Here is a 24,342-nt window from a genome sequence, read left to right on the forward strand (position 1 = left end):
TCTGATGAGAAGAAAAAACAATTCTGATTCCTCACATACTTGTTTTCCAAAATTCGAAATTTTAAAATTTCCAATCATTTTCCAAAATTCAAAATTTCCAAATTTCCAATCATTCGATAAGACGAGCTTCGGAATTGAAATTGTTTGCTTCACTCTCTGATACATGAAAAGGTCAGCTTAGTACAGATTGCTTTTGATTTTTTTTTTTTTTTTTTTTTTTGTTCTGAACAGTCCTAGCTTGACTGGCGCCCTGTGCTAGACCCCCTTAGGCACCCACGCTGGAAATGCCGCCCTGTGCGGCTGCACATATCGCACATACCGGAAACCGCCACTGCTAGTAGTGCTTGACTTTTTGCTTCAACTCGCTGTTTTTTTTTTTAGCTGTTTTTTGTTTGTTTGTTTGTTTGTTTGTTTGTTTTTTAATACCGTTACCTGTAAATAGTTTTAAACATATAATTGCTTTGTAAATATTTACTTATAATAATGGATTGAGTTTTAGCATGGTTAAAAAAAAAAAAAGGTAAAGAATGTCAAAGTGGTGCTTGCATCCTCTGCTTTTTCTTTATGTGGCCCTTGGAAGAAAGTTTGGACACCCCTGTACAAGTAGATAGATGTACAGTATATCCTCATCCATTAACCAAGACAATGAGTGTGAATGTGTCTATGTACTAAGTCTCTTCCAAAAGCTTGTGACAGTATCATCTCCTGCTCCAGTTTCTTCTTAATGTACTCTGCTGAGTAAACCATCCCCTAAGACAGACAGAAGGATTAAACATGGTACAACTAAGGACAAGAATTCTGCTGCATTGACCTCTTATTAAAATATAATGAATCTCATGTTAATGTATGATAGAGAAATCTTTTCTCTCTGACCTTGTGACCAAGCCAGGTTCCTTGCTGCTCCTCCACTGGCAAACGCTCAGAATCCCCCGTCAAATCAGTCAAGGCATCCTGATGCAACACACAAGAAAACACATCAGAATGAGCAGGGAATACAAGTGGCTAAAACGAGTAAGTACTGCAACCCTAATGCATTCTGTGCTAAAATGAAACGGAAACTTATAGAATGAGAGGTTTTTGAGATGAGCGGTTTGCCATGTGACACGGCTGCGACTCATCTCTGACGTTTCAATCATAACCTCAAATACTACAGTGCAAGATTCCCTTCAGCGTTATGTAAACAATGAACAGGACATTTATATCTGCTGCTTTTGTACTAAGCATGCACAGTGTGGGAGTTTGCGAAAACACTGCCTTGAACCATATTGCGGATACGGGGATGAGAGTAGATGGGGCAACAAAAGTTGAGAGGTGGTAGATGTAGAAAGTCTTCCTATACAAAACTGAAGTTCACCTTAAGCGATAATGTTCCTCTGATACTGATGACCACCTTCTTCTTTTCATGATCCACTGCCACAAAAAATGGAGTTTCATAAACCTGGATGGAAGATGGATAGAAGACAGCAATATAAGTGCACGACAGGAGAGAATTACAGCAAGGCTAAATAGGGGCAACAGTCACCTGCTGCCACGCTTGATACCTTAAAGCATCATGAGATGACTGCTGCCTGCACCGAAGTCAGGCGAATGTACCACTACACCATCAGTGACTGTAGCTTAACTACTGAAAAGCTATTTGATGTTGAAATAGTGACACTACGGAGAAATGCAGTTAAACTAGTAGTGTCACTAGTATGCACCACTGATGCGTTTAGTTGTAAGCCTAACGTTACCTGCGGCGCACAGCTCGAGACCTCTCGCGCTTGTTTTAGGAGATGAAAACCACAAACCTTCAGGCAATTGATTCCTAGCCTCGCGACATCCGGTCCACAGCCCTACAACCGATGTATCTAAGGATTCCTGGTGGCTCCTTTTTTATCGATAGTCTAGTCTGCTACCGATACAGTCGTATCGCTCGTCTTTACGAACAGATATCCGGTCGCATCAGTTTATCGTTCCCAACGCTACTATCAGGTGTGTGTTTCTGCAAAACCAAGCACATCTGATTTGTTATCTTCAACAAGCAATACACCCACGTTTTTGGCTTTCCAGATATATTTTGTAAAAATCTGTATTTTTTTAAGGTGAGGTGGCAACACGCAGAGTCATTAGTGCAGGTGAAACAGTGCAGATAATTACAGGAAGTCAAAGAGATAGAATAATACTCATAGAATGTCATGTTAATGATGAGATGCACTCATTTTTCACATCTGAAAGTTCTAAGCCTCATGAGATGGAGTTGACCAATCAAGTCGAGAGTTCATGTGAGGACATTTAGGGCACTCAGTTGAAAAGGTGTAACGTTACATGTATTAATGCAATGCCAACATTAGTAACGTTGGGAAAATTAACATTAAATCGCTGTAAACTGTAGTGATTTTCTGACTTTCACAGATGTTCCCCAAACAAAGAGCAAGCGGTTTTGATCTGGAATGGCTGGACAAGTTCACTGGGCTAAGATATACTAAGGAAAGCATGCTTTTTAACCTATCTTTGGCATCGGGCGGAAACCTTAATTCTTCAAAACCATCACTGTTCAGGAAGCCAACAAGACAACTTGTTTGTTGACCCATTAATATTGCATCGTAAAAGAGAGCAAGCCATTTTAAACACTTTGTAATAACATACCCACGTGGGAACTGACCAAGAGTATCGATTATGAAAAAAATATGACATTGAGCAAATTTGGACATGGGAGGTTTCGGCCCAATGCCACCATTATGTTAAATACATTGCGGCCCCAAGCAAGAGTCCACATGCTGCCACTTTTGTGAGACAGCCATCCACAAACTACAGGCTTGATACCTTAAAGCTTCATGAGATGAATGCAACTCTGCCTCAATTTGAGCCAGTAAAAACTGAATACATCCACAGCAAATCTCCACCCACAATCTCCAATCTAATAGTCATTCCATAGGATACGTTCTCACAAGGTTTGGAGAAGAGACATGTACAATGTGATCATTGAATCTGAGCATGTTAATGTAATGTTCTCGCCCATGACTCTGGCTGCGAAGCTCGATTCGTCACTCCACAGAATTTATTTCCACTGCGACACAGTCTAGTGATGGCATAATTTACATGATTCCATCCAATGAGTGACATTGTGTTTGGTGATATAAGGCTTCCATGCAGCTGCTTGGCCATGGAAACATCTGTCATGAATCCCTTGGCACACATTTTAGTGCCAATGTTACTGTCAGACGAAGTTTGGAACTTGGCAGTTGAGTCAGCAGAACAAACTCTTACACACTATGCACCTCAGCCTTCTGTGACCCTGGTATTTAACCTTACAATACTATCTACTATACTGCCTGAGTTGGTGTGGTCCCTAAACTTCACTTTGCTTTATTTTGTTTAAATGGTTGGTATCTTATGTTTAAATGTTTTCTTATGTTTAAATGTTTGGTTTACAATGTAGGCACGGTGGCCGACTGGTTAGAGCGTCAGCCTCACAGTTCTGAGGACCCGGGTTCAATCCACGGCCCAGACTGTGTGGAGTTTGCGTGTTCTCCCCGTGCCTGCGTGGGTTTTCTCCGGGCACTCCGGTTTCCTCCCACATCCCTAAAAACATGCATAAATTGGAGACTCTAAATTGCCCGTAGGTGTGCATGTGAGTGCGAATGGTTGTCTGTTTGTATGTGCCCTGCGATTGGCTGGCAACCAGTTCAGGGTGTACCCCGCCTCCTGCCCGATGACATCTGGGATAGGCTCCAGCACGCCCGCGACCCTAGTGAGGAGAAGCGGCTCAGAAAATGGATGGATGGATGGATGGTTTACAATGTAATGTCTAGCACATGGGTCACCAACCTTTTGGAAAGTGAGAATTACTTTTTGGGTACTGATTAATGCGAAGAGCTACCAGTTTGATACACACTTCTGAAATAACACATTTGCCCAAATGATCTACACATTAAAAATTAATGATATTCATCTATGTGAAAACACCGATCATGTTAATGATTTCTTGCAATAATCAATGTTGTAAGGAAGTTGAAAACAGATAATAGGCAAAGCTATTTCTTGAAGTATCTACAAGTGTTTACATTTTCAAATGATCACTTCTACAACATTCATAGGAAATCACAATATCCCATCACTGGTGAACAGGCCTGTTCTTGGGGGCTACACCTGTTGCTGACCCCTGAAGGTACCACACTCAAATTCAGGGAGCACTTCAGACGGGCTGTTAGTTCACTAATATTTGTCAAGATATAGTGCCCAAGTAGGTGCTTCCTTTTATACACTGACCCACAAATCAGGACTTGGTATAATTGAGGAAGTACACACTCAAACGCCTGCAACTGCTTTGACGGGAAAATACTAGGCTTTACACGATCAGGATTTTTGGGGCCGATCACCGATCAGAGAGTTTAAAAAAACGATAACCGATCCGATCACAAGATGGAGCAATGCGTCTATTTAAATGACCTGTTAATTTACGGTATATACTTGTGTACTAAATTGGTCCAAAAATTACATTTACAAGAATGTATCTTTGTTTATCTATTTATGCCAGTGAGGAATAGTGACAGAAAGAACAAATTAATGGTCTTCTATTAGATGGCAGCAAGTACAACCCCAATTCCAATGAAGTTGGGACGTTGTGTTAAACATAAATAAAAACAGAATACAATGATTTGCAAATCATGTTCAACCTATATTTAATTTAATAAACTACAAAGACAAGATATTTAATCTTCAAACTGATAAACTTGATTGTTTTTAGCAAATAATCATTAACTTGGAATTTTATGGTTTCAACACGTTCCAAAAAAGCTGGGAAAGGTGGCAAACAACACTGAGAAAGTTGAGGAATGCTCATCAAACACCTGTTTGGAACATCTCACAGGTGAACAGGCTAATTGGGAACAGGTGGGTCCCATGATTGAGTATAAAAGGAGCTTCTCTAAATTGCTCAGTCATTCACTAGCAAAGATGGGGCGAGGTTCACCTCTTTGTGAATAAGTGCGTGAGAAAATAGTCGAACAGTTTAAGGACAATGTTCCTCAACGTACAATTGCAAGGAATTTAGGGATTTCATCATCTACGGTCCATATCATCATCAAAAGGTTCAGAGAATCTGGAGAATTCACTGCATGTAAGCGGAAACCAGGCCAAAAACCAACATTGAATGCCCGTGACCTTCGATCCCTCATGCGGCACTGCATCAAAAACCGACATCAATGTGTAAAGGATATCACCACATGGGCTCAGTAAATACAGTTCGGCGCTACATCCGTAAGTGCAACTTGAAACTCTACTATGCAAAGCAAAAGCCATTCATCAACAACACCCAGAAACACCGAGCTCATCTAAGATGGACTGATGCAAAGTGGAAAAGTGTCCTGTGGTCCGACGAGTCCACATTTCAAATTGTTTTGGGAAATTGTGGACGTCGTGTCCTCTGGGCCAAAGAGGAAAAGAACCATCCGGACTGTTATGGACGCAAAGTTCAAAAGCTGTGTTAGTGCAAATGGCATGGATAACTTACACATTTGTGAATGCACCATTAATGCTGAAAGGTACATACAGGTTTTGGAGAAACATATGCTGCCATCCATGCAACGTCTTTTTCATGGACTCCCCAACTTATTTCAGCAAGACAATGCCAAATCACATTCTGCACGTGATTTTTCAATTGTAAAATATGTTCCTTGGCTCCATAAAAATGGAAATCACTGCTCTAGTCAGATTGTGTATTCTAATCAGTCATGTCAAACCAACATTACAACATGACAGAAATAATGGGTGCTAACTTACTGTAATTAAATTACTTTATTGTAATTAAATTACTTCACCCACACCGAAACTTGAGAGCATGATTCGACAGAACGACAGCATGTTTACTTACAACCGTTCGTGGTACCACTAGCTTACTAGGCTGCATAACATTTTGTTGCCTGCGTGCGAGCCGTATCATATTAAAAGTACAGGAACATACCTCAAGCAAGCTTTAATAAAACAAACGTCCTCATCTCTCCTGAGCAGCGGTGACCACCAACACACGTTTTTCCCCAGTTTGTCCTTATAATTCAGTCGGCGCAATCCACTCTTGTTGTAGTCGCCATGATAATGTGTATCCGGTCGCATTTGACAAGAGAAAGCCCAATGATTGTAAAAAAACAGAATACGGTGGTATCGGAATATAAGATTTTATTGCAGTAGTCTGACATAGTGCAATCTTGAAAGACCAAATTTGTCGTATAGTCTGATCCTGGCATTACGTGTCTGTGTCAGACGTGTTGTCTGTCCCACACCGCCGACATGTTATTTATTATTATTTTTAAATAACGTTATTGGCCGTCAGATATTTACAGTACTACGTCAAAAGACACGCGATAAGGCTAAAAATAAACTAGCTTTTGGATTCAAATATAATGTGCACGATGGCGACGCGGAGTAAATGCCTTTTGCGGAGCCGATCAATGTCGGCGATTTATGACATTAAAGCCGATCATCATAAAATGCTAATTATCATCCGATACCGATCAGGCCGATAAAATCGGTGTAAAATCTAGAAAATACTCACCGCATCATGACAGGAAGTGTAGACTATGTGAATCTGCTTCAGCTCCCTGTCCAAGAATTGTCTACGTATGGCCAAAACGTTACAACCGCAACAATTGTCCTCCTCCACTGTCACTGACTGGGACAAACGCGAGCCAGACACTGATGTGCAGCTGAGAGAGGAGGAAGGGGAAAACAGAAAAGAGGACATACAAAGAAAAGAAAACATTAAGTGGGTACAAAAATAACTGACATTTAATTTATGTAAAATACATAATCCCACTGCATTCCGCGTAAAAGTGTGTGATTAGTTCAACACTGCTTGTAGTGAGTAGACAAGTGCTACAGTCTTAGTGGATTACCACTTAGCTTAGTGTTGATCCATGTGAAAAGTTGCACCTTAATGAAGTGCCACAAGAGAGAGGTGCAGGTGCATGTTTGAGTGCTTACGGGCAGGTGCTAACGAGGCGGCACAGTCCGCAGGCTGGCTTCCTCATCAGGTACATGGGCCAACCATATGCAGCGAGAGCAAAGAGCATATAGTAGCACACGTCTTTGTACATGCCCATCTCAGTCTAGGATATGAGAATACAGACACACACATAAGCCACAAAAACAAGGAAATAAAAATATCACATTCAGCATAAGCAAACAACAAGTGAAAAAAATCAGAGACTATATCTGTGTGTGTCACGCACGCACACGTGAACACAGAGTCTGCGTGTCACTTTGTCAATTATATTCAGAGGTGGATAGTAATGCATTACATACAATACATTTACTCCGTTACATTTATTTATTTATTTATTTTATTTGTTTTGTCCCGTTCGGCTGTTAGGTCAAGCAGAATGGAAAATATGTATCCCGTTCATGCCGGAACAGTTTTACTGTGTCACAGTGGAGTTTTTAAGCTTCCGCTGTGGTATTATAATTGAGGTTTATTGAGAATCAGACTTGATCAGTCGAACAGAACAAAGTTCCTAGAAGGGAGAGAGAAACAAAGACAAAAGACAAAGCACTAATTGTAAACAGGATGAGAGAAGTAAATCATTACATAATCGACAACAACGCGGCGGATGAGGACCACACCCAATCAATCGAGGGGCGGGATCAGGCCCAAGGGTCCTCCCGAGAGCAGCCCGGCGGACGGGACACGTCCCACACCGAGGGACCCAGGGTGGTCTGCCGGGCCCACCGAGGCGCCCCGACAACTGGCCACTCAGTGGGGGACGCAGGGACCCAATGCCATCCCCCCAGCCAACCCCACCTACCACCCCACCATGCCATGTTTTAATCTTAATCGCTCTCTCTCATGCATGCACACACGCGCGCGCCCACACACACACACCCGTGCACAAACACACACACACACACACACACACACAGAATCAATTAATCAATAAATCTGTTTAAACAAAAAGCTTTTTCATTCAGTCATTTACGTGAATAAAGCAAATAATGTTTCTGTAGGGGCCAATGCATGTGTTGCTGGTTTCTGAGCACTTAAAAATTTAAATGGTGGCAGGTGTGTGTGGACTCCCATATATTATTAATTTTTATTTTACCACTAGGGTCGCGGGCATGTTGGAGCCTATCCCAGCTAACTTTGGGCAAGAGGCGGGGTACACCCTGAACTGGTCGCCAGACAATCGCAGAGCACATAGAAACAACCATTCACACTCACACTTACAAGCAATTTAGAGTCTTAAATTAACCTACCATGCATGTTTTTAGGATGTGGGAAGAAACAGGAGTCCCCGAAAAAAAAAAAATGCACGTCTGCTTTGGCTTAATCTAGTCATCATGTCCAGTACATAGCTAAGGACTCACCGAGTTCTTCAAGTCCAGATATCTAGTGTTCCGAGTAACAGGCATCCCAGAAAGGAAAGCTAAAATATCATTGTTTGCCTGTGGAGGAGAAAGTAAGAGAACAGCAGTATTGTTTCAAATTAAGTATTAAAAGGGACATCCAGTATTATGAAAAAAATACTTTTTATCTGCTTGTATTGCTTATTTGGCAAGGAGTCTGTTGCATGTGACACATAAACTGACGCACACACAACATGACAAGTGCAATTTGGCGGTTTAATGTAGTGCTGACTCTATGAGTGAAAATACAATCAATACTGTGCTTATTATGCAGGTCACATGCTTCGCAGGAAAAAAAAAAAAGCATAATATTTTTCCTTCAAAAGAGAGCTATAAACATGTTGTAATACCTGGTCCAGAATAGATGATCTTTTAGACCTCTGTGTCTGACGCAGGAGTACCAAGCCAGCGATGATATCACTAGGCACAATGTCCAGGTCTCTGAAGAACTCCGCAAAAAGGCTTGCCACCTCTGAATATGCATCCTGCAGAGGACCGCAGCAGATGTCAGGGCATGCTGTGCCAGAAATCTCTGACAGACTTAAAAATGGATATAGGGGGACCACGGTTTACAAGAGACTTCAGTTCCTACAGCTGAAACGTAACCCGAATTTGTACACAAGTGGGAACGCGCCATACTCTATGACTAACACAGCAGCAAAGTTATAACATTAAATAATAATGTGAAAAACACTTCAAGGGACCGAGCCAATAAGTATTAAACAATTCAGTGACTAACATTACAGTAAGTACGGTGATACGAGTGAGCCTTCTTGTGGTTGCGACACAGCTCCCCCAACGACCAGAAAATACGGTTTATTGAGCGTTTATAAGCCACACACATTACACATACTGTGCTGCTCCCTCTGGTGTGAACGCCATAGCCTGACAGTGGCAGTCGTGTGACACAGGCATAGTTTATTGATGATGTCAAGAAGAAGAATACAGTCAGTAAACTAAATTAAAGTTTAAGCTAAACTCCAGCAGTTGTAATGGTAAGAAGAGAATACATGCCTGTGAGTAACGTTGGGTGTTCTATTTGTATGTGTATGCTGCTGCCTTCCATGCAGACGGCATGGGGTGAATTCCTGACCAGTGCCACAGTACCCATACAATGCCAGTCACGTCCGAATTTTTTAAAAATGGGTGGGTTACGTCAGAAATTTTGCCCAAAAAATTTATGCATGTTACTAGCTGTGTTGACCCCTGATGGGACAAGTCAAACACAATTTCTGTGTTTATGCTTAAGTAAGTTGTTTGATGGTGTACAATGACCGTAATAGATGGGCTGATTTACATTAGCCCATCTATGGCATTTCCCATTGTATGTTACCATGGCAGGCTGATGGGAGTGATGTGTTGAAAGCAGGGCCGTGGGGGGGGGGGCTAAGTCAACACAAACATTTCTGCCTCGAAGCAATAAAAGTTATGATTCAAAGCATATTTCCGCCACCCGGAAACATGTTTGGTTACTGTCCATGTTTTCGCATGTACATTTGTTACAGATGTGCACTACGGCATGACTTCCCAAACATGGCCCTCACGTAGGCCATCTACAGCTGCGGGCATTCATGTACTTGCAGACACACGCAATGTCATGACCTCCCCAACATGGCTACTACGTAGGCACGACAGTTGAGCTGCTACTTGGCGCTGGAGTTTCTAGTCTTCATATCTATGGCTGGGAATTTGGAACGAGCTGGAATCCACTTGGTTAGTCGTAGAATTACTTGGTTAGTCGACGCAATATCTATAGGATAATCAATTCTAAAAGGAGTCGATAGTGACAGCCCTAGTTGAAAGTCCGAACAATTATGACAAATAAACATATTTAAGCAGAAACACTTTGGCTCTCATTTGGAGAACTGTTAGCCATCTGTGGAACTGAACACTGCATGTTCAGGGAAGGGAGAATACCAACAAATATGACCAAATACAAAAACACAGAAGCAAAAATGCTGCAACAAAATATGCATAGCAAAAATAATTACTTAGCCTGATGACTGGGCGCTTGAGCAGAGCACATCCGGACTGGATATAAAAGTATGAACAGTTACCAATTCAATATGGAGCTCGTCGAAACATTCATGAACAGTGAACACGATTTGGGTGAGTAGAAGAGAAGCTAAGAAAAGACGAGACCGTGACACCCCTTGCATCCAGAAAAATCTGAGAATAAGCCGCATCTTTGTTTAACCCACAGGGGTTAAATCTTGGGGGAAAAAGTTTGCTTCATATTGGCTAACACATCGTACTGTATGGCGGTACCTTGATGAACTCAGGAATCCCTGTATACTGTATATCCCAAAAGAAGTTCTATTTCAGTCAAGTGAATTCATGTGGCTCACTGATTGTGTGTCCTGGGCTCTTGTGCAGCACATGAAGAATTTTAGTCTCCTGCTCCAGCTGCTGGCCTGGCCTTCCTCAAGTCTGTGTCTAAAGGTGGGGGAAAAAATAGTTAACCAGGGTAAAAACAAATGACAACGGGAGTGTGGATTTTCTTATGTGTGTCAAAAAATGGCAGGTTTGTTAGTACCTTAGTGTGTATGTTGTAAGGTTTCGTTGACGCCGGCGTGTTGCTTTCAGTTTGACAAATGTCCGCCCGGTAGGATCAAAAGTGCACATAAGCGTAATGCAGACGCTCAATATCACAAGCCAGTTGCATGCAACAATCCCTAAAACACAATATAAAAACATATATTTGAAACCAGACTTGGAATGCTTGACTGTGGATGAGCACAATGAATCCCACCAGCCATTGCATGAATTGTCATCATTTAAATACGCATGTTTCTGCACAAATCAAATGTAGTTGCGTTACCTAGTCCCAGTGGATAAGTTGGTAAAGTAACTTTCAACAGCTCTTCACACAAAAAATAAAATCAATAATTTGTTCTGATTGAATGTCATTATAAAATGTTTTCCTCAGGTTCATAAAGAGTGTTGAAAACCCCCCCAAACTGTCAACTATATTCTGCATACAAAAAAAAATTCATTGGCTGCTGGAGATGACGAACGACTTTGAATATAATTTATGCCAGTGGAATATTAGGATAGCATTTTTAACATTCTCATAAGCGATCTACCTAAAGCCTGTGTTTGACTCACCCAAAGCTAGGTTTTTGGCAGTGACATCAGAGCATGGCTGGTAATACTGAACAAGCCAGGCAATTCCCACTACTGCATAAACAAGCTCTACCAGGAGAATGGCTGGGGAGAGAAAAAAGGTTGAGGAGAAACATCAATATCAGCAAAATCAATAAAAATATTTCTTTTAATCATTTTTCATCCATCCATCCAACCATTTTCTACCCCTTATCCGGGTCGGGTCGCGGGGGCAGTAGCTTTACCAGGGACGCCCAGACTTCCCTCTCCCCAGCCACTTCATCCAGCTCTTCCGGGGGGATCCCGAGGCGTTCCCAGGCCAGCCGAAGGACGTAGTCTCTCTAGCGTGTACTGGGTCGTCCCCGGGGTCTCCTCCCTGTATCCGGGATCTTGTTCTTTCAGTCACTAGCTGTGGGTCGTGACCGAAAGAACAAGATCGTAGGTGAGGGTAGGAACGTAGATCGACCGGTAAATTGAGAGCTTCGCCTTTCGGCTTAGCGCCTTCTTTACCACAACGGACCGACACAAAGTCCGCATCACTGCAGACGCTGCACCGATCTGCCTGTCAATCTCGCGTTCCATTCTTCCCTCACTCATGAACAAGACCCAGAGATAATTAAACTCCTCCACTTGGGGCAGGATCTCATCCCCGACCTGGAGAGGGCATGCCACCCGACTGAGGACCATGGTCTCAGATTTGGAAGTGCTGATTCTCATCCCAGCTGCTTCACACTCTGCTGCGAAGTGCTCCAGGGAGAGTTGGAGGTCACGGCTTGATGAAGCCAACAGAGCCACATCATCTGCAAAAAGCAGAGATGCAATACTGAGGCCACCAAACCGGACCCCTCTACGCCTCGGCTGCGCCTAGAAATTCTGTCCATAAAAGTTATGAACAGAATCGGTGACAAAGGGCAGCCTTGGCGGAGTCCTACCCTCACCGGGAACGGGTCCAACCTACTGCCGGATATGCGGACCAAACTCTGACTCCGGTCGTACAGGGACCGAACACCCCGTATCAGGGGGTTCGGTACCCCATACTCCCGAAGCACCTTCCACAGGACTCCCCGAGGGACACGGTCGAACACGTTCTCCAGGTCCACAAAAGACATGTAGACTGGTTGGGCGAACTCCCATACACCCTCGAAGACCCTGCCGAGGGTGTAGAGCTGGTCCACTGTTCCACGGCCAGGACAAAAACCACACTGCTCCTTCTGAATCTGGGATTCAACGTCCCGATGGACCATCCTCTCCAGCACCCCTGAATGAACCTTACCAGGGAGGCTGAGGAGTGTGATCCCCCTGTAGTTGGAACACAACCTCCGGTCCCCCTTCTTAAAAAGGGGGACCACCACCCCAGTCTGCCAATCCAGAGGTACTGTCCCCCATGTCCACGCGATGTTGGAGAGGCGTGTCAACCAGGACAGCCCCACAACATCCAGAGCCTTTAGGAACTCCGGGCGAATCTCATCCACCCCCGGGGCCCTGCCACCGAGGAGATTTTTAACTACCTCAGTGACCTCAAACCCAGAGATAGGAGACCCCACCTCAGAAAACCCACACTCTGCTTCCTCATGGGAAGGCGTGTCGGTGGAATTGAGGAGGTCTTCGAAGTATTCTCCCCACCGACGCACAGCGTCCCAAGTCGAGGTCAGCAGCGCCCCATCCCCACTATACACAGTGTTGGTGGTGCACTGCTTTCCTCTCCTGAGACGCCGTATGGTGGACCAGAATTTCCTCGAAGCCGTCCGGAAGTCTCTCTCCATGGCCTCACCGAACTCCTCCCATACCAGAGTTTTTGCTTCAGCGACCACAAGAGCTGCATTCCGCTTGGCCAGCCGGTACCAATCAGCTGCCTCAGGAGTCCCAAAGGCCAAAAAGGCCCGATAGGACTCCTTCTTCAGCTTGACGGAATCCCTCACCGTTGGTGTCCACCAACGGGTTCGGGGATTGCCGCTACGACAGGCACTGACCACCTTACGGCCACAGCTCCGGTAGGCCGCCTCAGCAATGGAAGCGCGGAACATGACCCACTCGGACTCGATGTCGCCCGCCTCCCCCGGAACATGAGCAAAGTTCTGTCGGAGGTGCAAGTTGAAACTCCTTCTGCCAGACCCAGCAGACCCTCACAATATGTTTGGGCCTGCCACGTCGGACCGGCATCTTCACCCACCATCGGAGCCAACTCACCACCAGGTGGTGATCAGTTGACAGCTCCGCCCCTCTCTTCACCCGAGTGTCCAAGACATGCGGCCGCAAGTTGATGACACGACCACAAAGTCGATCATCGAACTGTGACCTAGGGTGTCCTGGTGCCATGTGCACATGTGGACACCCTTATGCTTGAACATGGTGTTCGTTATGGACAATCCGTGATGAGCACAGAAGTCCAATAACAGAACACCGCTCGGGGGCGGGGGGCGTTCCTCCCAATCACGCCCTTCCAGGTCTCACTGTCATTGCCCACGTGAGTATTGAAGTCCCCCAGCAGAACGATGGAGTCCCTAGCGGGAGCGCTCTCCAGCACCCCCTCCAAGGACACCAAAAAGGGTGGGTACTCAGAACTGCTGTTTGGTGCATAGGCACAAACAGCAGTCAGGACCCGTCCCCACACCCGAAGGTGGAGGGAGGCTACCCTCTCGTCCACCGGGGGGGACCCCAACATACAGGCACCAAGCCGGGGGGCAATAAGTATTGCCACACCTGCTCGGCGCCTCTCACCGTGGGCGACTCCAGAATGGAAGAGAGTCCGACCCCTCTCGAGAGGACTGGTACTAGAGCCCAAGCTGTGTGTGGAGGCGAGTCCGACGATATCTAGTCGGAACTTCTCGACCTCACACACCAGCTCGGGCTCCTTCCCTGCCAGAGAGGTGACATTCCACGTCCCTAAAGCCTGCTTCTGTAGCCGGGGATCGGATCGCCAAGGTTCCCGCCTTCGGCCACCGCCCAGCTCCAACTGCACCCGACCCCAATGGCCCCTGCCACAGGTGGTGAGCCCATGGGAAGTTTATTTTCCTTAAATTTAAAACGATACCACAGAACCACACAGTAGAATGTAAAATAATAATAATCCTTGCTTGAAAGGGAGGAAGCTTACCTAGTCGGATATAGATGACGTACTGCACAGCTTCCCTCGGCTGTGTGTACAGGATGCTGCCTCTCATACTTAACCACATGATGGCACTCTCGCAGATAAGGCAGCTAACCAAGATGCCCAGGTACCCTCGACCATGGTCAACCAGTGTTATAGAACAGGACTGGTCAGAGCCATAGGGAAGGCCGAACAGAACCACGGACAGAACTACCAACCTGAACATGGCACCACAGTGAAATCATGAAACATGTAGTAAGGAGAAACACAAAAATAACTCGGATGAAAAATGAATAGCTCTGTGACCGAAAGAAGGCTCACCAGATGCAGTGTAACAGAAACAGAAAGAGGGCAGGCAGCACCAGGTCATCACTGCCGACTGACCAGCGCCGCCGAAACATCACCATGCCAGGCATCACTGCCCTGTGGGAAAACGAAAATAAAGTCAAGGATAACAGTGATTATGTGCAGGCTTGCATGATTGTGTCAAAGATATTAAGGATTGATATTTCCAGATGTTTTTGGCAGGCTACTATTGCTGCAGCCCAGAAAAATTGAAAGTCTGAAAAGTGCATTGGAATGTTTCTAAAAGTCAGCATTCCTACTCACAAAGTAGGTGCAAAACATATACAGTATGATGTACCGCAGCTTTATCAAGATCCTGTTATCTAAAGGTAGAGACAATAAAATCATTTATTACTTATATTGGTTACGTTTAACAGAACATGTTCAACTTCTTTGTCTGGAACATTTTGTGGATATCCCTAGATAGTGGAATATTTGACACTTCACAGTAGTCTCCAGTGTAGCACATGCCTCATCACAATTTACAGGAACAGAAAAAGGCCAAGCCTCAACCAGCTGATGATGAAGAAAGGGGGTTGGTGCGGGGGACAAATAATGCTGGACAAAATAGGAGGTCAAAGATTTATAAAAAAAAAAACTACCTTGAACTGGGCAGCGATTTACTGTACTTCATGCCACAGATCAGCAGATGACACCCGTTGCAAACCCATTACCACTCTTTCTCTCTCTCTCTCTCTCTCTCTCTCTCTCTCTCTCACACACACACACACACACACACACACACACACACAGACTGCTTCTCTGAACTCTCATCCAACTTTCTACAACTCTATTCATAGATACCAAGTCCATGCAGCCAGAATTTCCCTTCAGGTGATGAGTCTGGGTGTCATCCTCAACAGCACTCTCCCTTACAAGCACACATAAACATCATCACCCAGTTTGCAAACCTCAATCGCTGCCGTCCAATCGTGGCCTCCGACACTGTTGCTGTCCTTGTTCATAGCCTTGGATTTTTGCATCTCTCTTCTGTTTGGTCTCCCCCACAAGTAACTCCAAAACTACAGCTTCTTCAGAACTATGCTCCCCATATTATCACAAGGACATCCTCGACTTACCATATGACTCAGCCCTGAAGCAATTCCACTGGCTCCCTGTCCAATACCGCATCATGCAAAACATGCAAGGCAGCCTCTTTTTTTAAAAAAACAAAAAATATAAGATGTACAAATAAAGATAAGAAATATTTAGCAAAAGACATTAAATGTTTTGCTCTCTCTGTTGCAATGATTTTTCAGTCATTAAGAGCGTGCCAGTCCCTACCTTGTTCCAACCTTAAATAGCACAGTTATTCAGTGTTCCTTGTGCCTAAACAAATTTCATCAATCCACCCATCCATTTACCATCCCGCTGATCCTCACTAGGGTCACGGGCGTGCTGTAGCCTATCCCAGCTTTCTTTGGGCGAGAGGCGGGGTACAACCTGAACTGGTCGCCACCCAATCGCAGGGCACATAAACAACCATTCATACTCACACCTACGGGCAATTTAGCGTCTTCAATTAACCTACCAACTTAATTTCTGATCTTATTTGTTCTATTTTCTTTGTGTGTATGGATTACTTGGGTTTCTCCCAACATCTGGTGAAATGTTCATGTCAATAGCTTCTTTGGAAATACAGCGGCTGAAATAAGTATTTAACACGTCACCATCCAAAGGTATATATCTTCTTCTTTTCCTTTCGGCTTGTCCCTTTAGTGGTCGCCGCAGTGCGTCATCCTTTTCCATGTAAGCCTATCTCCTGCATCGTCCTCTCGAACACCAACTGGCATCATGTCTTCCCTCACGATATCCATCAACCTTCTCTTTGGTCTTCCTCTAGCTCTCTTGCCTGGCTCATCCTTCTACCAATATACTCACTATTTCTCCTCTGGACATGTCATCGAAGTCTGCTCTCTATAACTTTGTCTCTAAAACATCGAACCTTGGCTGTCCCTCTGATGAGCTCATTTCTAATTTTATCCAACCTGGTCACTCCGAGAGCGAACCTCAACATCTTCATTTCCGCCACCTCCAGCTCTGCTTCGTTTTGTCTCTTCAGTGCCACTGTCTCTAATCCGTACATCATGGCTGGCCTCACCACTGATTTATAAACTTTCCCCTTCATCCGAGCAGAGACTCTTCTGTCACATAACACACCTGACACCTTCCGCCACCCGTTCCAACTTGCTTCACTTCCTGACCACACTCACCATTGCTCTGGACGGTTGACCCAAAGTATTTAAAGGCCTCCACCCTTGCTATCTCTTCTCCCTGTAGCCTCACTCTCCCCCCACCACCCCTCTCATTCCTGCACATATATTCTGTTTTACTTCGGCTAATCTTCATTCCTCTTCTTTCCAGTGCATGCCTCCATCTTTCTAACTGCTCCTCCAGCTGCTCTCTGCTTTCAGATCACAATGTCATCTGCAAACATCATGGTCCACGGGGATTCCAGTCTAACCTCATCTGTCAGCCTATCCATCACACACTGCAAAAAGGAAGGGGCTCAGGGCTGATCCCTGATGGAGTCCCACGTCCACCTTAAATTCGTCTGTCACACCTACAGCACACCTCACCGCTGTTCTGCTGCCCTCGTACATGTCCTGTATTATTCTAACATACTTCTCTGCCACTCTAGACTTCCGCATGCAGTACCACAGTTCCTCTTTGGGTACTCTGTCATAGGCTTTCTCTAGATCTACAAAGACAATGTACCTCCTTCTGACCTTCTCTGTACTTTTCCATCAACATCCTCAAGGCAAATAATGCATCTGTGGTACTCTTTCTAGGCATGAAACCATACTGTTGCTCGCAAATACTCACTTCTGTCCTGAGTCTAGCCTCCACTACGTTTTCCCATAACTTCATTGTCTGGCGCATCAACTTTATTCCTCTATAGTTCCCACAGCTCTGCACATCACCTTTGTTCTTAAAAATGGGCACCAGCACACTTTTCCTCCATTCCTCAGGCATCTTCTCACGCACTAGAATTCCATTGAACAGGCTGGTCAAAAACTTCACAGCCACCACTCCTAGATGCTTCCATACCTCCACAGGAATATCATCAGGACCAACTGCCTTTCTATTTTTCATCCTCTTTAATGCCTTTCTAACTTCCCCCTTACTAATCATTGCCACTTCCTGGTCCACCACACTTGCCTCTTCTACTCTCCCTTCTCTCTCATTTTCCTCATTCATCAACTCTTTTCACCTCCAAGACATTCTTAGCCAACTCTTCTTTTAAAATAACCCCGACTCCATTTCTCTTCCCATCTACACCATGGTAAAATAACTTAAAGCCTGCCCCTAAACTTCTAGCCTTACTGCCTTTCCACCTGGTCTCCTGGACACACACTATATCAACCTTTCTCCTAATCATCATGTCAACCAACTCCCGAGATATTCCTGTCATAGTCCCAACATTCAAAGTCCCCACATTCAGTTCTAGGCTCTGTGCGTTCCTCTTCTCTTTCTGCCGAAGAACCTGCTTTCCACCTCTTCTTCTTTGACTAGTAGCTGAATTTCCAACGGTGCCCTGCGGGTTGACGGCACCGGTGGCGGACGTTGTTAATCCGGGCCATGGCCGGTCTGGTATGGAATTCTTTGGATGAACGCTCATATTTGTTTGGCAAAGTTTTAAGCCCGATGCCCTTCCTGACACAACCCTCTGCATTTATCCGGTCTTGGGACCAGCCTACAGTTTGCACTGGCTTGTGCCCCACATAGGGCTGCATTCAAAGGTATATGATATAAGGTTCAATAAATAAATAAAAATACATGACTTCATGGTCAGCGCTTATAGAGTTTTTAAATACAGCAGTGTGAAGTTACATATTACATTACATAATAGGACAGAGTGAATAAAAGTTCCATAAAAGTCATGTGAGCGGATGTTCTCTAATGCTGGAGAACTTGCAAATTTAAAAAAGCAACCGCCTGAGTGAACATTGGAGGAGAAAAGGAAAAATCAATATAAACTGATAAAACTCCCTGCCTCAAAGGTTGTCTGCAGCCAGGTTGGCATTGCAAATGAGAATCAGTTCTCAATTGCATTACCTGGATAAATAAAGTATAAAGGTGTACGGTATCGGCACGGTGGATGACTGGTTAGAGCGTCTGCCTCACAGTTCTGAGGACCGGGGTTCAATCCCCGTCCCCGCCGGTGTGGAGTTTGCATGTTCTCCCCGTGCCTGCGTGGGTTTTCTCCGGGCACTCCGGTTTCCTCCCACATCCCAAAAACATGCATACTAGGTTAATTGACGACTCTAAATTGCCCGTAGGTGTGAATGTGAGTGTGAATGATTGTTTGTTTGTATGTGCCCTGCGATTGGCTGGCAACCAGTTCAGGGTGTACCCCGCCTCCTGCCCGATGTTAGCTGGAATAGGATCCAGCACGCCCGCGACCCTAGTGAGGAGAAGCGGCTCAGAAAATTGATGGATGGATGGAGGGTGTACGGTATCAAAGATATTTGAAACATAGATGAAGAAATAAAATAAGACATTATCTTGAAGGTTTGAGTTACCTGCAATGTTTTTTTTTTAGATCCAGTAGATGTCAGTAATGACCACTACAGTATGTCAATAGCCTCATTTAGTATAGCTACCCTGAACTAATAGGTGTGGTGGAAACGCAAACCACATGGTCTACAGGAACCTTTTGCTACCAGAAACTCAAACGTTCCTGGGTTGGTTGGTGGAAAAGCCCTATTGGTTCCTTTCTGGCTTTGGTTGCTGCTGCCATGAATATCCTTGCAGTTTGGCTATCGGACGCCTAATTCCATGGAGATCGGAGTCTCGGTGGAGGGCTGCTGACTATATTGTCGTCCCCACTGCAGCCATGGAGCCCACATATGCACATGCTCAGTAAGTCAAAATGGCGTCAGCCATATACAAAGGCTAAAAATCATGAAATATGTTCATTTTTTGGGAATAAATGTGGTGTTAGTAGTTATTCTTTAAGTTGTTGTGATACGAATCCGAAAATTCTGATTCGGCATTCATTTTTTACGGCGGATTTCAATGCCAATTTGAGTCATCACTGATTTGTAAACAACCCAAGTTCACATCAAAGTAATTTGGTGGCACCAGAGAAAAAAAATAACATTTGTGCCTCTAGTTAAATGATTAAAACCACAGACACACTGGAGTGTAAAAAAAAAAAGTTCAATCCGATCAAAGGGGCCAACTCTAAATTCATCGTCAGGTACGGTGCTGATATACTTGCACCTTTGTCCAGTGCAATTTGTATGGCACATTCAGCTGTTAGAGAATGTGCTTTCTGCTATGAAAATAATTGATTCCACTGCAATGTATTAATCCTCTTATGAAACAAGGTAAAGACATTTGGTCGTGTGTTTAAGAAGTCGATGCAATCATTTCAGAGCTTTTAAATGTTTCAACTGGGAAAAAGTGTGTCGTGTACTTCCTGTGTGCTCTCGCATTCTTCGTCATATACAGTGGGGGTTGATTGACAGAAGGCTTCTCATATACTGTAAACTATATACATCTAAACCAAGCTACGGTTAGCAAAATCCACAACAAATCAACCAAAAGGCTTTATGCATTATGGTTAGATGACAAGTGGGTCAAAGGGGACATATTATGCCGAATTGACTTTCTATTTCTACACAAACAAAGTTAGTTGAAAGTGCTTCTAGTAACCCCATGACTGAAAATGCAATAAAATCTGTTTTTAGGCACTTACTTTTTGGGTGTGCTCATTTCGGGGGTGGGGTTAAATTCAGTGGCGGCCGTGCATGTAGTAGATGGGCCATGAGTTATCTTCTGACTAATCCAGTTCTCTATTAAGCCTCTATCACATCGCATTTACAGAAGCCATCAATACGATACAGAAATACAATATTCTGTAACAGCACACAATTGCTCCACAGACATCTGAAACAGATCAGATTCAATAGTTATCTAATAACATGACCAAAACGTTTTAATAAAATAATACTCTCCCGATATTTTTAAACATATCGACCAACTCATCATGGAACGAAAAAATGCTTATGGCATCGAGGGCCAGCTCGCCAGTTTGTCAGAAAAAGTCATGAAAAATAGCCTCTGTCGCGTAGTCATCAACACGGCACCCCCACCTATTTCGTTGCATGCTCTAGCTCCGCCCCGGTTGTCATGGTCACGAAAGTTGTTAATTACACATGCATGAAACAGAACTGCCCCCCAAAACAGTGATTTCAAACAGAGTGTAATAAGCAAAGCAAAGCAAATTTCTTTATATAGTGTATTTCATACACAAGGTAACTCAATGTGCTTTACATGATCAAAAGCATTTTAAAAAAAAGAGAACAATAAAATTCAGCTTAAAAACATTTAAAAACAAAGACAAAATTAAAAACAACACACAGTGCAGGAAAGATAATTTATAAGTGAAAATGTTCTAAAAAGCATGAGAAAAAATAAGTTTTTAACCTGGACTTGACATTGACACTTGGGGCGGACTTCAATTCTTTTGGCAACTTACTCCATTTGCCAGCTAAAAGCTGCGTCATCACATTTGCTTTGGACTCTGTGCGTTATCTGATCTAAATCGGCAGATCTCAGAGCCCGCGTGGGCTGATATCCTATTAGCATGTCTTGAATGAATTCAGGACCTAAACCATGAGTTATAGACCTGTAGCAGAACTTTCAAGTCTATTCTAAAGCTGACTAGGAGCCAGTGAAGAGACTTTAGAATTGGAGTAATATGTTCTGATCTCTTTGTTCTGCTCAGAGCTTGAGCTGCAGCATTCTGAATGAGTTGCAGCTGTTTAATGCTCTTTTGAGGGAGTCCAATCAGAAGACCCTTATAATAGTCAAGCCTACTAGAAATAAAAGCATGGATGAGCTTCTCCTGGTCTGCTTGGCACATGCAAATCTTCTTCTAATGTACATGATATAGACTGTGGATTGCACTTTGTACACAAAGTGCTGCTCAAGTACTTAAAAAGAAAGAAAGAAATGCATTGATTTGCAACACCACCCACTTAGCACTCAGCAGGGACGTGTGAAACAGCAAAACACCATTTCCTTTCAACAGATCTGAAAGCATCTAAATGCACAGTCTTCCATTTTTCAGAGAAAAAAGTTTGGTCACCCCTGGCATAAATTTCAACTTTAATAAATTAAAGTTTAAATTATTCAACTTTAATTTATTAAATACGCTACAAATGATTAATCAAGCAATTATATATTGTTTATATATTGCAGCTATTTGTTTTAGAAACTGCTGCTATCTCACAGCTTTCTCTGTTAAAGGTGATAAGGCAAATAGTTCAGAATTCAAGATTTTGGGGTGGCCTGTGGCCCTGTATACCACAAGAGTAGATTAGTGATAGACAAATATGGTGTTTTTCAGGGCCTATACCGATTATTTGTAGTCAAGGAGGCTGATAACTGAAGCCGATATTTGTTGTGGTAAAAAGGAAAATATTGGCATCAAATTTTTAAATAATCCAACACTTCATTTAAATGCGTTTAAGCACATTTATTAAAAAGCCTTTCAAATTTGCAACACGTTATTTTATTTATTTTTATCTTCGAAAATAGGCATCGTTGTTTTAAAATTCTAACAAAAAGTGCAGGGAGCTACCAGGCTCGGCAGCATGTTTAACCAATTATAAATGAAAACTTTAACAAATAAATAACTCCCTAAGGTTTTTCATAGTAAATAAACTTTTACAAAAGTTCAATATAATTGGAATGTTAGTTTTAAATAATCATAATAAATATTTTTGTTTAAAGTTCAAAAACAAAACAAGTGCAGGGAGTTCCCAGGGGCAGGAGCAGCTCTTGTAACACTAACGGCAAATTTACATAAATAGTTCCCTAAAGTTTTTAAGTAAATAAATAAATAAAACAGCATTCAAATCCCCTACCGCAGTGGGTCCCCTTTCCACCTGTAGATCACTGGCTCCTTGAGGTACAGATGTGGCTCATCCTCAACACAGCTATTGGCTAGCAGGTCACCAGTGTGAGCTGAACGTCTCAACGCAGCTGCGGAAGAAAGAGTGTTCTCTTCCTTGCCTATTGTGGTTGTTTCTGTGATTATTGTGTGTTCATATGCAGCTGCCTGCTCCACCTGTAGCAGCAGAAATAGTTACATACCCATTATTTCCCTACAGTTATAGACATGAATGCTTTGCTGTCGTGCACACACGCAAGCACACACAGTCGCGCACACACATTCTTGCTCTTCTCTGTCCCGTGTGTGAGACTGAGAGCACTGTGCATGCATTGCATGGGCTTTTACTGCAGGCTGATTGGCTGTTACCCATGCGGTGGCTGTGCAAGGGTAACCAATCAGGTGGTACTGTTGGCAGAACATTGCTGGAGAGAGAATTCACAGACAGACAGGCTCGTTGCGGCTAGATCAAAGCCAAAATAACCCAGTATTAAATTATCGACTGTTGGGTTAATAAAAGGCCAATGCCAATATGCGCCAAATATTGGCCCGATAATCAGCCCGTCCGATAATCGGGCTATCGCTAGAATAGATATGGCCCTGCAATGAACAGCAGCCGAATCCCATCTCCACATTCAGAACCAAAACATTTTGCAATCTGTAATAAACTTAACATTTTAAAGCAGTGACTTGAGAATCATTAATGTGATATGTTGCTTAAAAATCAGACCTTGACATGAGCAAAAAGTGGAGGAAAACTTGTCTTTATTCACCACAGTGTTATGAAGAAATGTTTTTACCATTTCAGTAATACATTATTTGCATCTAGAAAAGCTCACAGTATATAAAGTGGGATGTGGATGCTGCAACACCCCCTTCTCTGGCAATTTAAAGAAAAATTAATCCAAACTAATCAGGAGAAGCTTCATCATGCAACAAGACCATGACCCAAAACACACTGCCAACATAACAAAGGACTTCATCAGGGGGGAAAAGTGGAAGGTCTTAGACTGGCCAAGTCAATCACCGGAAACAAAAACTGAAAGAGGCTGCAGTAAAGGCATTTTCAAAGGAAGAATGCAACTTTGTGGTGAAGTCAATGGGTTGCAGGCTTGATGCAGTTATTGCAAGTAAGGGTTATGCCACCAAATATTAAATGTTCTTCACTTTAAGTTAATTTAATGATGTCTGTTCCAATACTTTTGCTCTTGAAAAGTGTGTGACTTCATACAAAAGGTGCTCTGTCCTGAGTTGTTTAACACATCTGGATTTAAATACCATGAAATGAAAGCTGGAATTCTGAACTTTTGTCTCATATCTCATCTTTTGATCTGAAACCCAAATGTCTTCAGTATGCAACAAAAACAAAGGAATTGACCTTGCCGTTCCAATACTTTTGGAGTACATATATAAATATTAACACACACACGAATTTGAATTGGTTGTCATTGGCTGGAGACGTCTCCCAGACATCTTCCTGGTGAGAGGGCAAGCAATATTTTGGTCTCCTGGGTCC

At 43.5% G+C, this 24,342-nt stretch overlaps 1 protein-coding gene across 3 annotated transcripts in view; it reads right to left on the bottom strand.

The window, feature by feature from the left end:
- The window catches only part of dagla (diacylglycerol lipase, alpha), a 45,230-nt gene that overhangs the window by 14,442 nt on the left and 6,446 nt on the right, over positions 1–24,342 (bottom strand). For 2 of the 3 annotated variants that reach the window (XM_061670479.1, XM_061670477.1), the window contains exons 2-13: positions 14,894–14,995; positions 14,579–14,790; positions 11,488–11,589; positions 10,916–11,054; positions 10,728–10,815; positions 8,730–8,864; positions 8,341–8,418; positions 6,961–7,085; positions 6,533–6,683; positions 1,355–1,438; positions 874–951; positions 670–750 (exon numbers count right to left, since the gene is read on the bottom strand). In XM_061670479.1, the coding sequence (XP_061526463.1) occupies positions 670–750; positions 874–951; positions 1,355–1,438; positions 6,533–6,683; positions 6,961–7,085; positions 8,341–8,418; positions 8,730–8,864; positions 10,728–10,815; positions 10,916–11,054; positions 11,488–11,589; positions 14,579–14,790; positions 14,894–14,988 (1,368 nt within the window). In that variant the 5' untranslated portion in view covers positions 14,989–14,995. Of the gene's footprint in view, positions 1–669; positions 751–873; positions 952–1,354; positions 1,439–6,532; positions 6,684–6,960; positions 7,086–8,340; positions 8,419–8,729; positions 8,865–10,727; positions 10,816–10,915; positions 11,055–11,487; positions 11,590–14,578; positions 14,791–14,893; positions 14,996–22,800; positions 23,004–24,342 lie in introns of all 3 variants that reach the window. The other variant, XM_061670478.1, reaches the window with a different exon arrangement.

This window comes from Phycodurus eques, chromosome 2, assembly GCF_024500275.1.
Source record: "Phycodurus eques isolate BA_2022a chromosome 2, UOR_Pequ_1.1, whole genome shotgun sequence".
Lineage (NCBI taxonomy): Eukaryota > Metazoa > Chordata > Actinopteri > Syngnathiformes > Syngnathidae > Phycodurus > Phycodurus eques.